This window comes from Diuraphis noxia, unplaced genomic scaffold (assembly GCF_037042655.1).
Source record: "Diuraphis noxia isolate RWA-SAM2 unplaced genomic scaffold, SU_Dnox_SAM2 contig0005, whole genome shotgun sequence".
Lineage (NCBI taxonomy): Eukaryota > Metazoa > Arthropoda > Insecta > Hemiptera > Aphididae > Diuraphis > Diuraphis noxia.
This window is the reverse complement of record NW_028301715.1, coordinates 49,505,628-49,532,312: the sequence shown is the minus strand read 5'-3', so window position 1 is coordinate 49,532,312 and position 26,685 is coordinate 49,505,628. Positions and strand designations below refer to the sequence as shown.

At 28.9% G+C, this 26,685-nt stretch overlaps 1 protein-coding gene across 1 annotated transcript; it reads left to right on the top strand.

The window, feature by feature from the left end:
- Positions 1-874: 874 nt before the first annotated feature.
- On the top strand, positions 875-26,685 carry LOC107163885 (putative fatty acyl-CoA reductase CG5065). Its single transcript, XM_015511499.2, has 9 exons — positions 875-1,004; positions 17,743-17,949; positions 18,030-18,278; positions 19,931-20,076; positions 21,124-21,233; positions 21,314-21,512; positions 22,282-22,521; positions 23,255-23,512; positions 24,030-26,685. The coding sequence occupies exons 1-9, from the start codon at positions 978-980 to the stop codon at positions 24,124-24,126; spliced, it is 1,533 nt and encodes a 510-aa protein (XP_015366985.2). The 5' UTR covers positions 875-977; the 3' UTR covers positions 24,127-26,685.

The following is a 26,685-nucleotide window of genomic DNA, read 5'->3' as shown; positions in this document are numbered from 1 at the left end:
TATTATCTACATGTAAATCGGTGGATCAGAAAGTCATACTTTTGAAATAGCTATAATAATTTTGATGCATTAATTTAAAGATGATATCATTAAACGGGAATAAAGATGAATACCTATCAAAGCATTTATTTGTGATGATTAGAAGTTCAGAACACTACAATAATACACACCTATGGAATTGTTGTTGTGAGCTGGATAAGCATAATATTATGTTAGGTTAGTAATTAATAATAAACATTATAATATATCGGTTTTAATATTGTTATAATACAATCTATTCTTCTTGATTTTTTTTATGCCCAATTTAGACAATCTATCACATTCAAATGAATCTATAGGTAGTAGGTACCTCTATACATTCATTGGCATGCGGAACAAGACATTTCAACCAACAGGCATAGTTTTGGCGGGTAATCTAATACTGGCCACCGGCAATTTTCAAAACCGTTACTATTACAACCAAGTCTTTTGTCGTGGTGCATTCTATTTACGTTTTTGCGTTTGTGCAAACCATGTATGTGGTAATCGAGAAGATGTACACTAAACATAGACAAAACGACTTTCTATATTAAACAAAATAAGTGATTTTTTTTCTATTTTTATAAACCATTAAACGGATAAGTATAGACCGAAAGTTTCACGATAATTGTTATTATAGGGTAGCGGTGATACCACCTTCCATTATACACTATGATGACCTTACTTTTGACGAAATTACTCAATGCAAACAAATTCATCATAACGATGATACATGTGGTTATATTTATGAAATAATAATAACATGGAATTATTATTATGAAATCAAATCGAGCGTATATATGAGTAGGGGGGAACCTAGAACAAGCATCCGACCGAATCGTTAACTTTCTCCCTACATCGGCCGTATATTCTTTGAGTATATTCAGAATTCCGTACACAAGGCTCAGTGAACCTATAGCTCTGTAAACTAACGTATTCTCTCCGATAACTTATACTCGATGACGAACTTTGTGGATTTTAATCAGGTTGGTGTTAAATTTTTTATTTTTTACAATAAATATCACAAAAATATTTGAATGAAATTAGCTTTTTTCTGTAGCTATATGGTTTGACGTTATGCTCTTAGGTAGTGTAAATGTACGTATAGAAATTAATAAAAGAATTTCTAACACAAAATATTTTATTTCAACAGAATTTCAAAATTCTAAATATATTTAGGCGTACGTTGTATTATATATGTACAGTATATACTAAATAATAATTTCACGTCCCTCATTTTTTGTGCACCTATTATTATAGGAAAAATGAGTATAACGTGGGAATAATTTATTATTTTTCGGTTTTCCGTTGCTTCATAGGTATAGTCATAACATCTCAATTTTCAGTAAAACAACTCATTTTCATACATATATTCAATAATGCTTTGTGGCATGTGTGTTCGAAAGTGAACAAGGGTGATTAAAACTTGAGGAAAATTAAAACAATTTTCATGCCTAAGGCATTTTAATGTTGATGTGTATAGAATATAAAGCTTTTAAAAAAAAAAATTAATTAAAATAATATATCATGTCTATATTATATTCTATAGTAATAATATTGATCATTTCAATTTCTTTTTACATATTTGTTAATACCAGCCTTACACATTAAAAAAAAAAAGTAATATTTCTATTGAATTGCATACATTTATCCAGTTCTTATAAATTATTGTTATAAATTTAAGAGGACGTTACACCCGCATGTGTTGTCACCGTCTTACAAGTGCGTAACATTGCAAAAACTGTTTCGCGCGGGAAAGAATCGGGAAAACTGCAGTTATTACTGAGAAACCAAATTTTCACCACATAAAAAGGAGAATTCTGTCTGTGCAATATCGTTTTTATTTTATCGATATCAATTATTCAAAAAAAATCCTTATTGTTTCATAATACCTTAATTTTGTGTTTTTTAAGCATGGATAACTTTGTTTGTAGTTCTGATATCGAAAAAATAAAAACGTTATTGCACAGACAAAATTCTCCTCTTTATGTGGTGAAAATTTCGTTTCTTAGTTATAACTGTAGCTTTCTCGGTTCTTTCCCGCGCGAAACAATTTTTGCAATGTTACGCACTTGTAAGACAGAGACAACACATGCTGGTGTAACGTCGTCTTAAGTCGATTTTGATTAACCTACCTATATATGAAACAACATTAATATTAGTTAACGTATTGTTTTTCATTCGACTGGCATGTTCAATTTTCTTCTCTTTTAATTAAATCTATATAAAAATTGTTATATCCATAAACATAATTTTTCTCCAATCTCTGATAACGCTTTTTATTTTTTATAGTACTTACGTTGAATTGATTACCTGAAAAGTTTCATGAAACAACTTCATATGTTTATATTTGAAACATATGGAAGGTATTTAATCTTTCTATTTTCGAAAGTCGTCAACACTTGTAATCAGGAAATGGTGAAAACTAATAAACACTAAAACATTTATACAATGAATTGTAAAAAAACCAGTCTGTACTTAGGCTAGTCAAATTCGGTTTATGGATCTTAGATTTCACCACAAAACACCAACGTACCAAATTCAAATACGTAAATATCTCATATTTGCCAAATAAAAACGTTTAATAACATGTTATATGTACAGCAAATTGCTACTGTTATATTATTTCATATAATATTGCTGTCTGTTATGAACTTGAAAATATATACCGCGTAAGTAATACGTGCAATGTGCATTGGTTAGTTGCTGAAAATTTTGAAAATCTCTTATTGTCAAGTAAATAATAATAACCATCAATTGGTAAAAGTTTCAAGTTTAAGATTAATTTTTTTCTAAATAACAACATCATATAATAACTCAAGTGGGCAAGTACATGTTTAACCGATTTTATGTATATAGTAGGTGTCTAGTGTGTATTATGGTTGCCAAACAATTATCATCATTAAAATTTAAAATATTTCATATTAGTTTTTTGGGTATCTTGATTATTAAGAAAAAATACTGAAAAATGTCTAGTTTTGACACCTCCCCCCCCACCCCTCCATAGTACAAACTAGATCCATTTTGCTACCATACTACCAGAAATTTTCTAGAAATTGATGATCAAATCATAATTCCTGAAAAAAAGTGTCTTCAATAAATATTTCAATTTATTTTGTAGGATTACAGTATATAAAAAAATAATTAAGTATAAAAAGTTACCTTACTATAAACTTAACTAGTATTAAATTAAAATATATTTGTGATTTATTGAATAAACATAATAACAACCTAAAAGTGCTTCTTTGAGTTGATAACATAAAATTAACTTTTTTGAATAATTTCAATATAATAATTATTTAGGGAAATAAAAACGTTAAAAATATTTATACTGTTTATTTTATATTATTTATTTTAGAATTGCATAGGGTTGAAAGTATTTTCCAATATTCTAAATATATAGGATGACTAGGTGTTCAAAAGTCTAAGAATTTAGAATTTGACTTTTAAATATAGGTATACCTCATTATGATGATGTGATATTCACATTCTTATGTAGATTTTTGAAACATTTTACAATTTTAGCAGGCTTGGGAATGTTAATATTATATAAGTTTAAAAGTTGTCTAGTATAATGTTTTAAGATGAAATTGTACAAGTAATTAAAATTTAAACTACTAAAATGTATTCATTTAAACTTGAAAATATTAAAATATATTAAAACTGTTTATTTTTATAAAAACACCTCCATAATATTATATTTGGTACGAGTATACATAAACTTGAATATCCATAGGTAATACAATACAGTATGCCAATAAATTGTGGTGATATATATGCAATATATTTCCCCTGAACATAATTTAAAATAAATTAACCACACAACTTCGACAAATCTATCTACAACAGTAAGTTTTCCCAGTAAATCGAACGTATTATACAACTACAACTACTATCAAGTAATTTTCGTTGTAATCGACTTGCAGAGCTATATGAAATGAAAACCACGTGAATAAAAACAAGTTCCTCCTCTTTTGCCCAGGAACTTGCTTTACGTGATAAAAATAACGATGTTGTAGTACGCTGTGTGTTTTTGCTCACGAGCAACAGTTTGAAAATAATCAGCAACATCCGTTGGGATGGGACGAAAGCTTAATGGGTCGAGCGGATCCCTTAGACCCAATGTACCGGAAGACATTGTTCTTGACCGAATTATGAGCACGTAATGGGCCTTGGATAAGACGATGACTTTCGATCCCCAGCGGCTTTTGCACGTATTATAGTACCTACATGTTATATTATAAATGGTGTTCGGTGAACGTTTTAAGGCGTGCGCATTATTATTGTTTTATTGTATATTTATACGACACGCGTGAGTTCTTATATATTCTAAAAAGGTGATTATTTTAGTTGTCAGCACGCTCATAATATTATATCGAAAACTATTCGAGTTTTTAATATTTTTAAATTTTCTTAGCCATTACAAAAAACATTTTTTAAGAATATTTGAATAATTGATTTTTTTATCCTTATCATTTTTTGTGGTTTTAATTTTTTAAATGACAGTATACATTTTTAATGTCATATTTCAAATCATAATATTTATCTTTCTGTAATTTCACTCAAAATACTAACAAATTACTACCATCAATTACAAATTCGAAATGTGATTTTTTAGTTAGATACAATTAAAAAAATTACAATTTAATAAAACTAGTTAACTATGAAAAAAATTACAATTTAATAAAAATAGTTAACATTAAAGAGAAAAAAATGTTTCACTTTCAAAAATATTGTTTTTATTGATCTCAAATTAATATTTAGTTCAAAAATGTTGACGCTTTTCGAAAGATAAGTGGTTTACCTCTAAAAGAATCATCTTGTATGATATTAGAATCCGATGTTTATTATCGATGTTTAACATTTTTAATACTTATCAAATCATTCATTCCTGTATTGAGTTTTCGCTTGTAATTTGTATTAAAAATAATATTTTGAATGAATACGTTATAAATTGGCATTTGTTTAAAGTGTTCTAGAAAACAATTTATTATTACTCATCGAAATAGTTTGTTAATTACTGAATATAATACTCGTATGAGAATTTAAAAAAATTCAATCTGAATCAGATATAGTTTGTTCTATACATTTTTTTTCGACAGATATTTTTAATTTTAACATCACAAAGTTTTTATAATTAGATATAGTTTAACATCATATTAAAAAAAAAGAAGAAGAATAAGTTAAATGAGACTATTTTATTGTATTGATGGTCTGACGGATAAAACTGCGAGATAATAAAAGCCGTGTTTTTCTTTTGTGAAATCATTGTAGTTGGAGTATCAGATTAGATGAAATATTACAGTGCAAGATTTATTTCATGAGCACACACGAAATAAAACATTTTGTTTTTATATTATATTGTTATCCAAGCAATAATTGTAATCAAACTAATTTTTATAAATCATTTTTGAATCATCTACCGTGGAAATTATGAAACCATAACAATTTTTGCCGCAGTAATGAATAAGTTGACCCTTGGCGTGTGGACTGCACTTGTATTATATAATCATAATCCGTTTGGGTGAAAATTAATATATATATATATATATATATTATAAAGTATTAAAGTATATACCTATATAATGTAATGAGGTTTATACTTTATTTTTAAAATTAAAAACAAAACCATTTGAGCAATATTTTTCACGTGGTTCTAATTTTTATCTGCAATCAAATTGTTATCATGTACATTAGTAGGCAGTGTTAGTTACTACAAAAGGTTGTCAATCTCTGATATGGTGTGACAGAGACAGATAATTACCAAAAAGGGACAATATGAAAGTAATGAATTTATCACCCTTAACTAGGTACCCATCAATTTAAGTATTATTATTTTTTTATCATACGGATTCTATTTATGTTTATTGTATTTAAGGCAGAACCCGTGCTTATAAAACCAAAATTAGTTGGCGTGTACGTGGGCGTGTAGTGTACAATTATAAAAACTATTTTTGTGAATTAAAAATATATTCAGATTAGTTTTTGTAATTTGTTGGTAGTCGTGTATCAGATCCTACCCACAAACGCTGTTTACATAATAATTTCGTTTGCATCAAAATAACACCTATATAGTTTTTTACTTGATTAAATATATTATACCTTTTAATTAACTAATAAGCTAAATTTTAATTCGTGATCAATAATTAATACTGGATGGAATTATTTTAACACAAGTGTTAAAAATATCCTCTAATTAAATACTAATAATAACACACCTAATTTGTGTTTTTATCGTTATACCAATCTTAATACACATCGGTGGCTATGATAGATATAGGTATGTTTATCAACGTGAATAGTGCGTTATGATAATTAATGTATTGTATAAAAAAAAAAAAACACATCACATATTATGCATAATATAATGTAGGCCCCTACATACAATAATACAGCATTGAGACTTAGCCGAGTGAAAGTATATTATATGCCGACGTCGATAGAAAATCAAGAATCCGAAATTCCAATAAGACTCTGTAGATAAGTTGAGTGCACTACATCCGCTTTTAAACCCGTTTGTTGGACATAATATATATATAATATATATTATTATATTACGCATCTGACGACAAGGTGACTTGTAATTATTTTTCCGATGCATGCATTTGGTAGAATGATTAATTTAGTTAAATTATACTTACTGGAAGTCTTCCGATGATTGATGTATATTATTTATCAATTTTTTTTTCATTATCTCTGCTACAAATAACTTTTAACTTTTAATAGGTCTTGATGAAACTTATAAATAGCATTATGGTATTAAATAAACTCTAGAATATTGCACCACAATAGGCTCAAATTATTTCTTCTCGATTCCAATAAAAAAATTGGCATAATAATTTTAAATATTAATTTTTTTAGATATGAAATGTTGAATTTATTCATGTTTATATTGTTCTGTTTGATGTAATTTATGTAATTACATTGATTTAATTTAATGGTTAGGTATCAGTCAAATTCACATCCATTAGAGATAACCATTAAAGATTAGGTTTTAATTGTATAATACTGATTTGTGAGCGAAATAGGTGAATTAAATATAATTTATAAATAATTACTTAACTTTTTTCTCTGATGCCGGAATCCATGTCAGGTATATATACATAAGATTTTATCTGAACTGTGGAAGTGATCATTAATGAGATTACATTACAATTTTTAAGATCAAGGTTAAATAACAATTAAGTACTCGTATTTTTAACACTAATCGCTTTAAAAGTTTAAACAGATAATTTAAGATAATTTGAATACTTAGATATAATTAAAATTGTATACAATGTTTTTACGCAACCGTATTTTGGGTCATCCTATGGGTACATTAATAATCGCATTACAGTTTTTAAGATCGAGGTTGAATACATTTCATAAAATAACGAGTGCTTGTATTTAATGCTAATCACTTTAAAACGTGAATTGAAATTAATTTGAATACTTACATAGTTAAAATTGAAATAGGTTTATAAAGTTTACATACAGCCGTATTTTGGGTCATATCCTATTAGTAGGTACATTAATAATAATATGAAACCAACTATGACAAACATTGCAATTGCAAATAGAATTTCGCCCTTTTAATCAAATTATTTGTACAGTCGTTTCTCTGAAATTCATTGATTCAAATACCTAATCAAATCACCATTTGTGTTACAATAAATTAAACAACAAACTGAAGATAAATAACCCTTTAGATATAACAGGTGTAATAAATAATAATATACAAATGTATTATACTCATGTACATTCGGACGTCTTTTAAACGTAATATTGTTTTACCCGAGTGGATTAAATGTATGACTAAAAAAACGTCGTCGAAGACTTTATGCGTATTATAGTATATACCAATGTATAAGGTTTATATATTTTATAAAATCTTTAATCATAAAATTGTATAGTTTAGTTCTTTTTTTTTTATGAATTGGAGAAACCATATTGATTTTTTCCGCATCGGTTGGCTGCTATATTCTTTTTAATAGTTATTTATTATTTTGCCCTTTTAATTGCTGTGATTTACATTACGCACATAGTAATATTATATAAATATGTATATATTTGTCAGAATATACCTGCAGCTAGGTAATTAAAATAATTAAAATCTTCAACAGCAGTGTGACACTCGGAGTGGAGGACGTTTGCATAACATTGTTATTTTCTCAAATATAAAGCTGTACGCATTCGAGTGGAAAATTCGAATATAGAGTCGGTATTTTATACTACGTAACGCCCCGTGTCATTTCGGCTAATTATAATTAGTTGTTTGTCGATACCATTTATAGCCAAATCATGTATAGGTAATACTCGTTTTGTATACCCGACAGACTTCGTACGCTGGGGAAAAAAAATGTACAAACATAAAATACGGCGGTACATCTGTGTCCACTTCAGTTTAAGAGGACGCTACACACCCGTATGTGTTGTCTCCGTCTCTTACAAGGGCGTAACATTGCAAAAACTGTTTCGCGCGGGAAAGAATCGAGAAAGCTACAGTTATAACTAAGAAACGAAATTTTCACCACATAAAAAGGAGAATTTTGTCTGTGCAATATCGTTTTTATTTTTTCGATATCACTTATACAAAAAAAAATTCTTATTGTTTTATAATACATTAATTTTATGTTTTTTAAGCATGAATAACTTTTTTTGTAGTTCTGCTATCGTAAAAATAAAAAGTCCTCTTAAGTGTAACTCAGTTCACGTGAGAATCGACATCGGTGGACCTTGCCTTATGAACTAATTCACCCGAGATAAGCAATTCGTCTATAGCAGATTAGGATATAGCAGTATAGCACTTGGTATATTTTCAAACGCAGTTCAATTTACTCTCTAAATTCACCTGATATTTCTGAAACTTTCGTCGAGATTGGCTGAATAGTTTTAGAGTTTATAAGTTTATTTCTGTAACCAACTGCAACCCTAGATATATATATATAAACGAAAGATAATTTGATTTTTGTGAACCGAAACGAAATGCATGTGTGAGTCACCCTACATAAGGGTTAAAAAAAGAAGCTTAAAACACTCTTCGAGTCTTTATTGGGAATCTGTATGGTTGTAAATTTGATTTAAATCGGTCCAGTAATTTCTGAGATTAGCCGTTGGTAAAAAACTCATTCCATATCTTTAATATAACGATTATTATAAATAATAACATAAAATTAATAGCATTATTATGATATTGTTTAACAACAATTATTAACACATAATGCGTAAACAAATCCGTCAACGGGCGATATTAAATTATTATTACATTTCGTTTCTTCCATTTTGTTTTTCTATTGTTAACCAAGTTGTCACCTGTGCTTGTTATTTCGACGCTGTGGCTGCTTCCAACATGTTGGAGTGGTGTAGTATACGGAGTGGTTGCTATTGGCCTCGCCCGCAGTCGTTGCACTTGTCATTTCACTTGTTATCCTCGTTTTTAGTCCCGTTGTCGTAGTATGAACTTTTTACACTTATCTTTTTAATGGATTTTTACCCGGAACCGTAATAAATTTAAAAAAAAAATCAACCCTATTTTAACGCTCGAAGCTATACATCGCTGTAATAATATTTCGCAGTCTGTAGCGGAAAATTTCAAATTTCACATCCTCGTAGAAAACAGATTTATTTTTTTAAGCTATCCAACTTGATAAATAATTAATATCATTTAATGATTTTTAAAAAGATTTTTTGACCAAGATCTTTGTTGGTAATGGAATATAATATTATAACATGTATAGATATATTGTCCGGTAATACGTACCCATAATTTATTGTGTGCGTTCTCATTAACCATATTCGATTTTTTTTAAATTTCACATTTGTAATAATTATTGTACTTAAATAATTGAACTGTAAATGCGCTTTACAACTAAATATAAAATAAACACGAAAAATAATTACTAGTTAGTAAAATTCTGTACTTTTAATAATCCAATGAAAATATGTAACTTTTAAACGTACCTACCCTGAGTACCCACTCAATACTTTTAACTCTTAAATAATTATTGAATTATTCGGTTTTATTAACCTACAACATTCATAAATTATCCATGTTATCATTATATTGTTTTAATCATGGCTGATCAATATAATTCTGTTTTATTACCCATTTTAACTATACATATGTTATATGATTTACTTATTGAATATCAATTTTAAATGGTTTTTGCCACTATATTTCAATATGGACTATAATTAAAAATAACACACATTTGTAATGTTTGTTCAAGCATTTAAATTAATCCTATTTAGCTTTTCACGGGATTTAATATTTATCAATCATTTGCAAATGGAATGAACTGTTGAACTAAAACAATGTCAAATGTTATACTACTGAACTATAACTATATCTACAGTAAAAATAATGGATTTTAAAATAAGTTTAATGAAAACTGTTTTGAATTTTCAATATTACTCTGCGATATCATAATGCATAAGTATTATATTAGTAGCTATTATGTACAAACTACAAAACAACTGAATTACCACACAAATCAATTTTTGAATTAATATTAAAAACAAGTTATAATCATATATATAGAGTAGTCATTTATTAGCTGCATATTAGGTTTTTTTTCATACGGCATATTTCAATAAACGTCGGTGTAAATTAACAGTGGATTATAATTTATAAGAAAAAATAATATAGGCATCTCAGATAAACGCTAATCTTACGTTTTAATGACAGTTAATTATTATCGAATCACCACTGGAAAATATATGAATTTCTTTTTTTCGCTTTTAATATTTATTTAATAACTCGTAGCAGGATTACCACCTAGCCACTTAGGTGAAAGTTATAATTTATGTATTAATTATCATACTTAATAGTTACTTATGTTATTTCGTTTATTGTTCTATAAATGTCTCTTATGTGTAACAGTAGATACAAAGACGCAGTGTGAGAAAGCAAGTCAAAGTCCTTAGAAATAGATGAATAGAGTTATCAATAATTTTAGTCACTAAGTAGGTACTTTAAATTTCGAGTACGTACACAGGACTTCAAGTCCAGATAGTATAAAGTGACGTAGCCGACATCCGGTTCCTTTTTGAAATACATTCTGAATTTCTGATAAACTTATCGACTAAAATTTGCAAGCCATCAAAATACAAATATCTAGAAATGTTGAAGTCCATAGTTATAAATATTATATTCTACAGAAAGATCAATATGTACCTATTTAAATTCTCTGAAACACCTGTGCGAATATTATTTCAACGTCAGAAGTTTACTTGCGTGAAATATATTTTATAGATAAGCTATAATATAAGTACGTCTAAATATTTTTGTAAAATGTTTAGGTTTTAGGTTAAAGTATTTCATAGTTTCATACGTATTAAATAAAAATAAGTACATATTATACATAGGTTTATGGCGTTTATGCTTATAGCCGTATCCTATGTCACTACGAAAATTAAATATAGTTTATTTTTATCTTCGCATTAATTTTTTTAGAAATTTACATATTCCATAAATTCTTGAAAATAACGTAACTAATATCCATTAGGTACTTTAAAGCATTAAATTTTGTATAGTATCTAAATAGAAAATGTATTAATAAAACCATGTTTACCAATATTAATGTACCTACCTACAATGTTCAAGGTAATATTAATTATTAAAATTAAATCTAATACTTCGTCCGTAATTGATTAATTTAAATTATTCATTATCAAACTCTAATAATTGTATTTTTTATATTCAATGTGCAGTTTGTGTTTTGTTATATAACTTGTTATTATGTTTTTCCCTATTGTATTGATTAATTTCGGCGTTTTAATAATACCATTATTTTATACTGCAATCCAATTATATAATTATAAATCCTAACATAGCCCTAAAATATTATGCAATAATTGAAAGAGAGCAGCTGATCTCCAAGCGAAGAAAGTGTTTCATTTTTTTTTTTTTTTATTATCGTTGACCATCAATCAACTATACCTACATGGCAAAATAAATAGATACTTCATGTGAACAGTAGCTGAAAGTGTATATTAATACTTCAAATTCAGTCATATCCAAGAAATATTTTAATAATCCGTTGTAGCAATAATGAGTAATAATAATTAGACATTCGTTACAATATTGTGTTTTAAGCTCTCCAAATATAGATGTCCATTGTACACCTTCATTATATTAATAACGATAATATTACAAGACATAGACAGTGTACATCTATCTATATTACTTTATATATAATATAATAGAACCAATAGAAACAATATTTTTAACAATTGTATGTTATTAAATATAGATTGTAACTTACTATATTTTATTTCATCGCAGTTTATTTTGTATGGACGTGATTTTTTTTTCATTAACCAAATAATTTATTTTTACAAAATAATATATTATTTGTCAAATGTAGACACTACTTTATTTAAAATCTTGTGGGTATACAGTTACATTTATTGGAAAATACGAACGGGGTTTAATGAAAGATATAGATACACGCACTGCGCTCATGGAGAAATGGAGAAAGAAAACGATTAATTGAGAGAGATACCTAACCACTGTTTGGGGGGGGGGGGTGAGAATGGGAGAAGTTCTTAAATATTTTTATTTACACCATGAAATAATCGTTATTTTCTTTTTATTGTCAGTAAAACCACAATTGATGATTATAAAAAAAAAAAAAAAAGTTTAGATGTATTTTTTCCACGACCGTCCCTTACTTTGTTCATCTCCATATGGACCTAATACCAGGTTTAGTCAAGACGACACTGCGACATGTTTGTATGTCGCTCACAATGCTGGACTAAGACTTTAGTGGTGTAAAATCTATGGCCATCTCTCTCTCTCTCTCTGACACTCACACAATTTCGACGACCATAAACGATAGATTGGCTGGGTGGAAAGCGCAGTCGATAACATTCCTAAAAATAGGTGTATGGACGAAAGACACTTCCGCCGCTTTTTAAAGTAGAAACCATAAAAACACAAGCTTTTCCGATCAGTTTTGGCCATACCTAACACCTAGGCGTCGAAATAAAATTCTGCGGCCGAACTATAGTAAGTAGGTACTTTTATACTTATAAAATATTTAGATATGTTTTATATTTTAAAATCTGTAAAAAAGGGTTCAGTTGTTAATCGGTTTAATCGATGCACATTACCTACCTACGTGGAATTAATAGTCCGAAAATAGCTCGAGGGGATGTCATCGAGCGGGTTGGCATCGTTACTGACATTTAATTTGTTTTCGCATACAATTTAGATAGTTTAGCATGACATTACATTATAATATATTGTATTCTACTTTATTTCCTTTGTACAAATAGTTGTACGAACTGTACGATTATAGAACTTTTGTTCTTTATATCAAAGCATTGATTGTAAATAAATATATTTAATATTGGTGTAATAACTATACCTATATAATACTAGTGAGTAATATTTTTTTTACTTCCATGAAATAATTAATAATTATTATTGTAATTTAATAAATTATAAAAACGTTTATAATTTTATATTTAATTCGTCAAAAGTTAATAGGTATTTATTTCTTATTATTCCAATTCATTTCATTTTACTTGCAGGAAATTGTTATTAATATTGATGGTATACTTTTAAAAATATAATATATATACAACGTGTGTAACGGTGTGTATTTTTTGTTAGCCATTTTGAAACAACTTGAAAGTGCAATGACCTTTCTTAAATGACTTAAATTATTATTAGGTAAATAATAATTGTATTCGATCACTGTACTACCGACTTGGATATTATTGTATGTACAACAATCTACCCAAATCTTGCGGTAAATTATGACTGAATAGTGAATACCACATCGAACATTTAACCTCATAATATTTTGTATTATATTATTATGGTATAACATTTATAAACAAATCGTAAATAGCGTATGGATCGAGATCGAAATGTGAAATTTTAATAATTGTTTTCACTCTAATGGATAGGTGTGCCAATACCATCACTGGAATATTGTTTTATAATGATCGGATAACGAGTTTTGCGGCGTTCGGGTGATTTTCATTACACTCTCCAGTTTCCGGATGCAAACCAAACAAATATGATATAAACTAGTTTTATTTTTACCAGCTCTTTTGTGCGACCTCTTAAAGTTCATAAGCTATCTTCATTAGAGAAGTTTACGCGTAGAAGTTCATATTATATTATGTTGTGCTTCGTTAATCTCACCATACCACGAGTGTGGTAGATAAAGTGCAAGGACCGAGGCTTATAATTAAAATTCTTCTATCTCTGATTACGTGTGTAGTTTCTATACGATGGGACGCTGATTACTAGTTACTACTCAAACTAAATAAGTCTTAAACAGGCAACACAATTTCGGTATAGGTTATACTAGTGTCGAACAAACATATAATATACATTATTATATTATGTTATAATATATATTATACGTATAATATGCACGCCTTGAATTTTAACGCGTGCGAGATTTATAAAACGATTATTATTATTCGTTTTAACGAGAATAATTGGCATTGTTTCTTAACATTTAATATAAAAATATATTGTGCGTTGTACACAGCTCTGATGTATGCGAATTCCTTTTTTCCCCTTTAATTAATTCACATAATCCATACGAATTAGTTATGATAAGTGATATTTACAAAACATGTTAATGCTTAAAATTGAAAATAAAGCTTGATTTTTAAATTACATAGCACATAGAGTCTTAGATAAAATAAAAAGGATTATGAGGTGTGAAGGTCATGACATCCGTTTATTTTCATTTATTAATTTTTTGGGAGGAGAGGTGATTTAAAAGACTTAAACAATGTGTGTACAAGTGTAAGATATTTGATAGCTGTTTTTGTAGTATTGATTTCATTTATACATCTGCATATAAGATTTGAATATTGTGACATAAAATGGCGCATTTTTTATAAGTAAATAAGAATTCTAAAAATCAAAAATAAATAACAACAATACTCATAAAATAATACTCCTCACATTTAATTTTCGGATTGTTACTTGGTAATTAATTCCAAAGATTTAGTTACCTATAACAAGGTATTTATTTGAAGTTTTAGTCCACTTCTCTAGTGTCTACCAATCCTCTCACCCCTGTAGGTATTGAGATGTATCGAAATAACTAGCGATGTAAACCGTAATCGTTTTATATATTTTATAGTATTGGCATTTGTCAATTTTTAGGTTTTATCTAGATCGCAATAAAAGTTAGTTAATTTACGGCAAAAAATAATCGAGTTCCAAGAACTATAAATAAAAAATAAAAACCTTTAAGTTGTTTGAGTATTTTATCTAACGGATAACTTAACATCTAGAAATAAATAAGAATATATTTTTATAAAATACATATAGATTCTAGCCTCTAGGTAGGTATTATGTATTAAAAACTGATTATTTGAATAAGAACTGAACGTATTTTTATAAAATTTGTTTTAACTTAATAATTGTATTAAATTTGTTTCTGTATTTATTTATAGATTAACATTTAAATGTTTTGAAAAATATGAATATATTGTATTTTGTAAGCCATTTTTGATTCAACTTCTTCACCTATATTAACATACTAAATCATAAATGGCATGAATATAAGAGTGATAAGATTGTATAATAATAATTTATAAGTAGGTTCATTATTTACGGGTCTCTTACTAAATGTTTTTGAAAACTAATACATATATTATACTATGCTATAATAGGTAACTGTAATAGTTAGTACCTAGTACAACAAATTATAAAATCGAAAATCGCAACTTAATCTATTTGCATTTGAATATCAAAATAATATGTCAAGTATCGCATCTATAATTTTTTTTTCATAATATTATTATATTTTTGGTTCAATAAGTAGGTGCTTTGAGAGTCTTGCACAACCTTTTTATTAGTTTTGAAATAAATAAATAAATACTTCACAGGTTAATTTTTAATTTCTAAAAGATTTTTAGGTGATAGCAAATAAAAAGTTAAATTTAAGGTAAAGCTTCATAGTTATAAATTTGTTGTGTTATTTTGGTTCAGAAATTTATATTTTAAAATTAATATGTAAATGCATTTACATGCGATAGAATTTTGAAAATATCAAAAATATGTCAAATCTTCTTTATTATTAATTGCTTTGCTTATATATTAATTTATATACATTTTTTGGATGAAATGCCACGTTTTAATTTGTAGTACAAAAGTTTTTAGCAATGTTTGGTTTTACACGAATGGTTGTAAGGCAATTACGTTCATAAGACGTTATGGCAGAGTATGTATTTTAATAATATAATGTGTTTGTGTATACATCATAGTATAATATAAATAATATTGTGATATTTAAGATTCTAAATAGTTCAATATTAAATTTTTTTTTTAAACATTTTTCAAGACGTAAGAAATAAAATTGGCAAACATTAAAATATTCAAAACTGTAAATAATAACATAATATTATTAATATGGTAATAATCATCGTTGGTGAAAATGTTACTTAATAATAGGTTATTACTTCAGGGAGGCTTATTTAACCTCACTGTTTATTAATGCACTGTACATGCATTGATGATAAAACTTTTACTATTTCACAGCACTATAATATATATTGTGTACAAACTAACGATAATATATGCAATATTAGAAGTGTCTACTATCTATTCCTTATTCCATATATAGGAAACACAGTATTTACGGCATGTCGCATGTTAACCATTTTACAATCATGTAAAATACGACGTATTCGATTCATAGAGTAATATGATTCGATTAGATATCAATTCAAAACAAATGCCTAGTAATAATAAGTTTATTTATAAACACAGTTTTAGAATAGATTATGGATAATATTAATCGAAACCCGTTACTTAATAATAATATTATGTAAACGAAGAAGTCGTGACGCTCGTGTGCTTATAATATTGTGTTGTTATTTTCATAATATAATCAAAAAATAAAAACTATTTTTAATAATAAGTTATTCCACATAACTTAAATAGTAGCTATAATAATAAAACACTCATAACGTGTAGCTCATAGCCAAACTAATTTTAACTTCAGGTCATCGATCGATTAGTAAGAGTTTAGTCTTCCATTTATGACTTCGGTACCATTAAACCATTACCCACCTAAACATAATAATAATATAACATATAATATTATTATTATCGTTAAAAATATTATTGTCAATTGATTTTGTTTTTTAATATACTGTTATCAGTGTTATCAGACCGTAATATGCAATCCGTATAATTAGTTTGAAATATGTATGCAATTATTTTATCACGTCCGTCGTTTATGATGCAAATAGGTTTTAAATAATGATAAACCTATTCCGTTTATTACGATTTGAATTAGTAATTTAATTATAATTTGATTAACTCGAAAATAACAGTTTAATTTATGCATGTACTTTTAATTTAGCAGTGTAATACTTAATGAGCAACATCTCGTACAAGTTAATTAAATAATGATATTGTAATGGTAATTTTATATTCATATTTATTGTACCGATATTCATATACCTAATCACTATGACTATGATAGTAAATTTAAAATATAGTTTAGGTAGGTACCTATTTTATTGCAACGCATTTTCCACCATTCAAATGAAATGGTTTTAGAAAATATAAGAAATAATAAACTATACACATTATTGAATCTATATGTAGTTATTAAGTCAATGTATAGGCTAAACTTCCTTGCTGTTGAAGTCTTTATCAAACTAATAATAATAAACTGTTTAATACGTACAGCGAATGATGTAAAAGTGTAAGAATATTTGTATCACGTTTTAATCCGTTTGATTATATAGGTCGAGTCCAAAATGGAAAAAAGCGTAATATCTCAGTTTTTCAATGGCCGATCCGTATTCGTCACTGGAAGTACGGGTCTCATGGGAAAAGTGCTCGTCTGGAAGTTATTGTACAGCTGTCCGGGAATAAAGAATATTTTCGTGTTGATAAGATCGAAAAGAGGCAAATCTGCTCTTTTGCGATACCAAGAAATCATAAAAGCGCCGGTGAGAATGTTGTCTATTATACATAGATGTATAATGGCGTATTAACTATATTATAAAATATTTCAATATTCCGGCGATAGTTGTTTGATTCCATTAGGAAAACGAATAAATCGCTGTTGTCTAAGCTACAAGTTGTGTGCGGTGATGTGGGTCTGGAGGGACTGGGAATCACACAGGAAATGAAGGAAAGGCTGATATCTGAAGTTTCTATTGTTTTTCACGGAGCTGCTACGTTAAACTTGGACGCATCACTGACTGAAGCTATAAACTTGAACACAACTGGAACATTACGCATGCTCGAATTGTGCTCAGACATGAAAAATTTAGAGGTAATCATATAATAATATCGTAAATATGTATAAACGTATTTATTATATTTGTTAATAAATGTAGCCTTCTCGGCTCTGCCACGTGTGAAACAGTTCAGGTAGGTACTGCTGCCTTGTATGTGTAGGTACTTCAATAAACAACAATATTAATCAATATTGTAATACTATTGTAATTCAAAGTAAATAATTATTTATTTTCATGGGTATGTGTATAGCTGGCTACGAAATCTTTAATACTAATACACCATATTTTATAATAAATTATAATTATGTATGCATACCTAGCCTTATGGCTCATGGCTATTGCTAAAGAAAAGTAGATTTTATTTAAATATAAATTCTTGTAAACTATAGTCTATATATGGTAGTGTTATAACCATCTCGGCTATTTCCTTTTGCCAAAACAACATCGGATGGTCACAATTTCGCAAATCCGAGAATTCTGTGAAACCTGCAGCTATAGGTAAGCAGGCTTCTTAATCTATCATTAAGCTAAACGATATTAACTAGTATACACTAATTTATACAATTAATACCGATGAAAATATAATAATGATATGAATCCATCAAGCATAAACAACAAAATTGATTATTTTATGAATTATGTTTATGTACAGTTAATTATGACTGGCCTTGTCAAGTGTACCGTTACTCACGATTTCAAACATTTTAATTAAATAATATTATGTACAAGAAATACATAATAATTAGTAATCACTAATCACAGAATGATGCTTTTTACACAGGACATTCAATATTCATGCGATCTATCTTTTATGGTTAAAAAAATATTCTGATCGATGTAAGCTGTTCAAATGTCAACGTTAGGTTAGATTAACAATTTTTAATATTAACTATTCAACTTTTTTTTTAAAGTAAACTACAAATTTCTTAATATATAAAATTATGTTGTAAATACATTTTTAGTTAGTTACTTATTTGTGGAGTTGTCTATTTCATTTGTGAATTTATCCAATTGTTTATTTTAAAAACTTTGCCAAGGTCAGTTAATAAGTACTTAAATGTTGTAATAGGACTCTTTCACCACGGCCATTTTTGATTTTGAACAATTTTACCCTGGATATTTTTTTATTTAGATTCTTACTGTGGTCTACCTCCCCCTTCTTTAACACGCACTGTGACGTAGTTACCTATTTCCCTTACTTTCGGGAATGTATTCTTAATATAAATTAGAAATCATCCACAGCTACTGCTCTGGAAATCATTTAATCATAATATAATATTTATATCATAAATAATCCGAAATATTTGATTACCTAGAAAATTATTTCAAACTGATGCTAGCGCACAGTGTATAAACGTTATAATAATATACGGATTTCGGACGATTACGACAACGGTTTCGTGCGTTTTCGACCACAAATAGTTCAATTCCAGTTTGTGTGTTGAAAACTTCAAAAAGTTGTAGATCGCCCAACGCGCGACTGTTAATAAATATGTATCGCACAGATACCCATCGAAAATGTGGCAATAATCACGTTTTCTCGTTAAGGCTGACTGTGGCGATTCGATCGCGACAGTGGCATTATAAAGTTTTTCGAGCGCATACCTATTACGCGTAATAAGTAATAACCTATAGGCTATAGGGTGATAACCATGGTAGATATAATTCGACGATGTGAATGTTTCAGGCTTTCGTACATTTCTCCACGGCGTTTTGTCACGTAGACTTGGAAACGTTAGACGAGGAAGTGCACAAATCGACTTTCGATGTATACAACATAATGAGATTACCATCTTGGCTCAACGAAAACTCCATCAAGATGGTCACGCCTCAGTAAGGAAACAATTATATATTCCCATTATAATAATAATTAATATATAATAATTTAATACATTTGAATTATTACATTATTTGTATAATAGCCCGTTTATACCACTTACCATGACGCGAAATGACATCGTCAATCAGTGTACCAGTTCAGCTATTAATATCACGATAATATTATGCATTTTCTATTATCGTTTTCCATATGACTGCATTATTGCACTTGTGCGATTATAATATGTATCATAATGTCACATAAAATATCAGTTAGTTATTGCATGAGACCCCTCGTGATAGAGTTTATGACGCGTCTTATAAATTATATATTTAACTGCACAACTTTTGATGATAAGTTAAGAAAACCACCTACGCCATTAGATCAAGTGAAAAATATTAATTATAATTATTAATAATATGAAACACATTTTAAACACATGCTGCTTAATAGTGCTAAATTAGTAAAAAAAAAGCTATGCCATAGATTTTTAAAAATTTGATACTTTCGTAGAGATATGAAAATAATGATGTTGCATATTTGCATATCAATTCATATAAAGATTTTGCACTCAATTTTTGATCCTTGAAATTTTTTCTCATCATCAATAATTGTTTAGTTATAATCAAAAAATGTAAATGATGAAAAAAAATAAAGACATACCAACCTTTATTAAACGAGGTATACACTATACACTGAGTAGTGAGTACAATGTATCATACGACAATGCTTTTTCACTGTATAATATAAAATAATAAGTGATAGGAAATATAATATTTATGGAAAAACTCTTCCCGTTGATCGATTATTGCCTGTATTATGTTATCATTCGAACGGTTAGTATACACGGTTAGACGTCATATATACATTGTTGTAGGTTACCTAACTAAAATCGTACAATCATCATTATAAGTCTTATGCAAGTTTCTCGGCAACAATGTTGAGAGATTTTCATTTGCATCGTGCTGATTACGCAATCATCTATTATAATCAACTTCTGTGGTTATTTTACATAACAGTTATCTTGTACTTACGTGAAAACGTCGAACGTGTGATTGCAGCTTGATAAATCCACATCCGAACACTTACACATTTTCTAAACGCTTGGCCGAAGATATTGTCAGAGATTTTCATCCCCAGCTTCCGGTCGTCATCGCAAGGCCTTCAATAGGTGAGATGATGTGGGGTGTTTTATGGTGGCGGTGGTGGGTTGTCACACAATCATAAGACTCAACAGTTGTTTTTCCGCAGTGACGCCAGCGCTCAAGGAACCTTTGCCCGGTTGGGTGGACAATCTGAACGGGCCCACAGGAATATTGGCCGCAGGCGGCAAAGGCGTGCTCCGGTCCGTACTTTGCAATTCGGAATACACCACCGAAGCCGTGCCGGTGGATTTTGCAATTAATGCTGTGATCGTAATCGCGTGGAAAACAGCAATCACCAAACAAAAGCAAGTATATACAGACTTGTAGACTGGGGTATAATAATAATAATAATAATAAGTAATAACAATAATAGACAAAACAGCCAGTGGTATACCATCGTGGTAGGTGGATGATGGGGGGGGGGAGATTATGAAATAATAAACAATTCTTTTCCGAAAGCAACTAGTGGCATGGATAAAATTATTATATTACAATGTTGTTTGTATGAAAAAAAATCGAGCCATTACATAAAACAATTTTAAAATTCGCGCCTAATGAAAAAATTTAACTATCAGACTTCAATGAAAATTATTTCATGTAGACATTAAAGTTTGTATATAATTAAGTATATCTAATCAACCTCTACTCGTTGAATTGAATTACGGTATTTCTAAAAATATAGGTTTTCAACTTATAAAAAGTCTCTAGCCTTAAAAATTTTGCTTTACACAAATGTAACTCTTCAATAGTAATTATTTTGACCTTATAACGATCAAAGAAGTCATGCTGATAAAATACAATAACTCTCAATAAAATAAGTAATACGATAAATAAAAAAAAAAAACATGGAATTATTTACATATATATGCTCCTGATAACATCGATGAATGCTGATGCTATCGATGATCTTCGAACCAATCGATAATATTATGTACTTTACATGATTTAAAATAATTAAACGAATCTTATATCGAGCGAAACATTTTTTTTCGATCGCACGCGTGTTTGAGTACTGATGTGCAAATTATTATTAGTATTTTTTGTAATATTAAGTATCTATTTTGTGTTGAACAGGACCAACATTATTCCCGTGTATAATTTGACACAGCACAATCTGAACCCAATGACTTGGGGTGCCGTTATGGCCAAAGGTAGAGAAGAGACTATGAAAAACCCGTTCGAGCTCATGTTGTGGTATCCTACAGGGTCAATGACGTCAAACCGATTCATTCACACTTACAAAGTGATATGTTACCATTGGATACCGGCCTACCTTATCGACGGAATTTTGTTTTTGCTCGGTCAAAAGCGTTTGTGAGTACTGAGTAGTGTCATAGATTTTAAATGAGAGTTGTATACATCGCTCAAAAATAATATTATTATTGACATGTTCGTTAAAAACATTTGATGAAATTCTTACCGGATTATTCTACAATATTTACAATTTAATTTAATTTTCAAAAATACGTTTTAACTCCTGTTTATATGTTAAACTTAAAAATTCTAAATATTTAGATTAAATTTTAATAGTGACAATAATGTTATTAATAATACTTCTGATTTTACATCTTCAGCTTAAAACTCGAGTACAAAAATATGTTTATATTACAATAGGCACAACATTTATAATTTATAATAATTCTAACGTAATAATTTAGTAATTGAATAATTATTATAAATAATCAAAAATCTTGAATCGACAATTTTCTTAATAACATATTTAAGATTTAAAAAAATTAAATGAATATCTAATTATTGTAATCACAGTTTATGATTTTTTTTTTTATATACATCATTAATTATTTAAAATTTATCGGTACAGAGTGAAATATTTGAGAAATTATTAGAAAAACTTAAATTATTAAATATTATTAAGATACAAATTACGACATACCTGATGACCCATCTTTTTTAATCATATAATTATGAATAATGTCCTTCAAAATCGATAGTTCTTATTTTGACATGTTAATATAAAATATAATTTAATAACGACGATACACCTCGGACATGATATAAGACATAAATGTTTTGCTTTTGTATACAGTATGGTCAGAGTTCAGCAAAAGATATCGGATGGCCTTCGTGTCCTCCAATATTTCACGTTGCGTAATTGGGACTTCACAAACGACCGACTGTTAGCGCTCCGGAATAGCTTGTCTGAAGTGGACCGGGAAACGTTCAGCATAGATTTCGAGAAAATGGACATGGATGTTTATTTCAGAAATTGTATCCTGGGCGCCCGTCAGTATTGCCTGAAGGAAGACCCTGCGTCCATACCCAAGGCCAGGAAAACTCTGAAAGTGTAAGCTCGCTTTTAAATGTAATAAATTGAGAGACAACAATAGTTGCCCTGATTCAGGTAGTTTGCGCACATTCCCAGAGACATTTAACTAAGTTAATCAAAAATTAAATTAACTCTTGACTCTTAACTTTTCTGATTGATGCATATATTAAATTAATTGAACAGAGTTGAAAATTTTGCTTACATTTCTGTAAATTAATAAATATCATACATACTATACTAATAAAACTATAAAAGTGTTCACTTGACACTTAGTGAATGTCATCTGGGTTGGAAAACTGGACATCCTATATAGAGGTGTGTTGATTTACTTGGGCCTTGGGGGTCTGTCTGTAAATGGGTTTTCATCGTTTATATAATTTCTTGCTAAAACGGGTCGTCGTCACAGTAAATGTGTAAAATTTTTCATGTGTGTGCAAATGAGTTACCACCCTTCAACGCACTTCGTTACTCACGGCCGATAAAGATTTGGTATTATATAATATATATTATATACTCGTATATATTTTTTTTGCAGACTTTACGTGTTGGATTTGGTGGTGATATACCTGAAGTACGCTCTTGTCGCCTGGCTGCTGTACAAGGTGTACAAAATGGTGTCTGCGGTCGTGTGAATCTTGACGATATATTTTCGCATGGTATATTATTATTATTATTACCTTATATTACCTGTATTGTTATAATTTTTCGATTAACGTATCGTTTCCCGTATTATTATCGTATTCCTGCAGACATCCACGAAAGGGTTGTTAATTTCCTATTTATTATTGGTCAAACGGATCTATCGGCCATTTAATATTATTATCGTAATAATAATATATAGTTCGACGCCCCGACATTATCTTTTCGTACCAGGTCCCAAATTATTAGATTTCAAAACATTTAAGTAAGAAATGCAACTATGACTCCCGTTTAATCACACGACTGTTGACGTTTTTAAACGACAGCGCTCTAGGCGTTTGTGCGTGCCGTAGGGGTGAGTTATTGTTATTATTATTATCTTGTTGTAATTGACACTTGCCAGATTTCCATGTTAGTCGTTGACGAATTACTTACGATGATATGGTGCAATCGGCATCGTCCACACGCCGTTTGAACTAACTTTAATTAAAATTTCTTCCTACAGAGTTTGTCTGATATAATATTAAATATCATCCTTTCAATAGTTGCTTCACCAACGCCATAGGATATAATTCAGGCACTATCATACTTTTTTAGGCGTGTATATAATAAAGTGTAGTTTTAGACATAAATTTGAATAATAAATGTAGAGATATCTTAGGCATTATAATTTTTAGGCACACAAAACTCTTCACGGACAATATCTTAGCTCAAACCAGTTTTCGTATTAAATTTCTCGTTAAGGAGATAACGTCCTCCAAAAATATATCCAATGTGCACACGTTTTGTTGCTAATATAACTTTATAATTTTAAAATAAATGTAGTTAAATGGTGGTTATTATATTGTAGTATATTAGAATATTATGTCATCGATCAATCATTTCGGCAATAATGGCAAGTTATGGAAAGAGTAACGGATGTTATGTAATGGAGTGTTTAATTATATATATAATATAACATAGGTACTCTATTTTACAAAAGATTTTTTGTTGCTAACTGGCTATTTGAAATGTTTTTAAAATGAGGAATCATTTAGAGATGTATTTGTTATCGTTGTTATTGTTATAGTTTTCGGTTACTATATAATTATTATTATCTTTATATTAATAGGTACCTACTATTAAGCATTATTATTTTGTTTGAATATTTTTTTTGTCGAAAATTATAATCATTCATCGATATTTTTGGCATTATTATTACGCTGGTTAAACGTAATTTACATCGATATTTATTTTTTATTTTTCTGATAATATCTACTCGTTTTTACCTTTTACAAAAACGGTAGACTTTCATTTTCCTACGTCCCGGCTGTTTCCTCCCCTAGGAAATGACAAAAGCCTGTTTCGACTGCTTTGTATCCCATCCCTGCTACTGCCACCACCACTACCACCACCTATCTCACACACCGGTAGGAAAACGCGCCTCTTAAAAGTATTTAAACGTATTGTTCGCACAGAAGAAAGCAGACATCACAAGTGCCTTTTATAGTATAGTACAACGCCGAGCTATATCTTTTGTTCGTCCGACCACTCGCTCCAGGCGGGCACTTACCACTCTGTCAAATGTGATATTATAGGAGAAAATTGTCGAGCGAAAAGTGAAAAAAATGTTTCTCTCCCCCCTCTACTCCCTTAAGAGGATCGATAAAATGAAAAACAAAGAATCGTCAAATTTTTACATAAATCCGATTCCGCGAGCTAGTGTGTCACGGTAGCGTTACCATCAAGAGTAATTTATGTATAATAGAGTCTCTCGAGTGATCGATCACTGTACCGTATAAAGCCACCAAAATGGTCATATTCGCGATTTATCTTTTGTTAGGTTAGGTTACCCACAAACACACACTCGTAGATATTTTTGTAAATCAAATCACGTCTGACGCTCGGCTTAAGGAAGAACGATGACAGTCTATTACGACTAAATACCGTATACGTGGTCATTGTATCCTATCTTCTACCGGAATTGTTTCATCAGTCCTTTATTTGACCATGTATTATATTATACGCAACACATTACGCACGGAATATACACACTTGGATTCACACTCCAATAAATCGCACTTGATCCATTTTTATAGGTTTTTATTATTTCGTGCAACGATACCATATTATTATATATGTTAATAATTTATTGTATAGATAATAGGTACCTTCGTCCTTTATATATGTATATGTATCTGAAAATGACTGAAATAATAAGTATAAGTACCTATACTTATTATTTCGGCCAAACGTCAATATTACCTATATTATATTAGGTACCTATATAAGCTATGTTAATTGTTTATCACCAGCTATACCTTTATTTAAATGATTTGTCGACATTTTGAGTTCATGTCAAAGTATATTGTTTTATATCTATGTATGTATATAGTTATGTGATTATGTATAATGCAATGAACGTTGGTATACCTACCAAATTTTTTACTATCCTTGATACCTATCCTTGCACATAAATAATTGTTATTATAATTTTTAACTTTATTTGTTAAAAATATTTTATATGTTTGTATTTATAATGTTGTTATCAAAATTAAATGTAATGAAACAAA

What these genes read in the sequence shown, in the direction of transcription:
- LOC107163885 (XM_015511499.2), top strand. Translation starts at nt 978, where the DNA reads ATGACGAACTTTGTGGATTTTAATCAG. An exon ending in ACTTTGTGGATTTTAATCAG is followed by an intron (nt 1,005 to 17,742) that starts GTTGGTGTTAAA and finishes TTGATTATATAG; the next exon opens with GTCGAGTCCAAAATGGAAAA. An exon ending in GCCAGGAAAACTCTGAAAGT is followed by an intron (nt 23,513 to 24,029) that starts GTAAGCTCGCTT and finishes TTTTTTTTGCAG; the next exon opens with ACTTTACGTGTTGGATTTGG.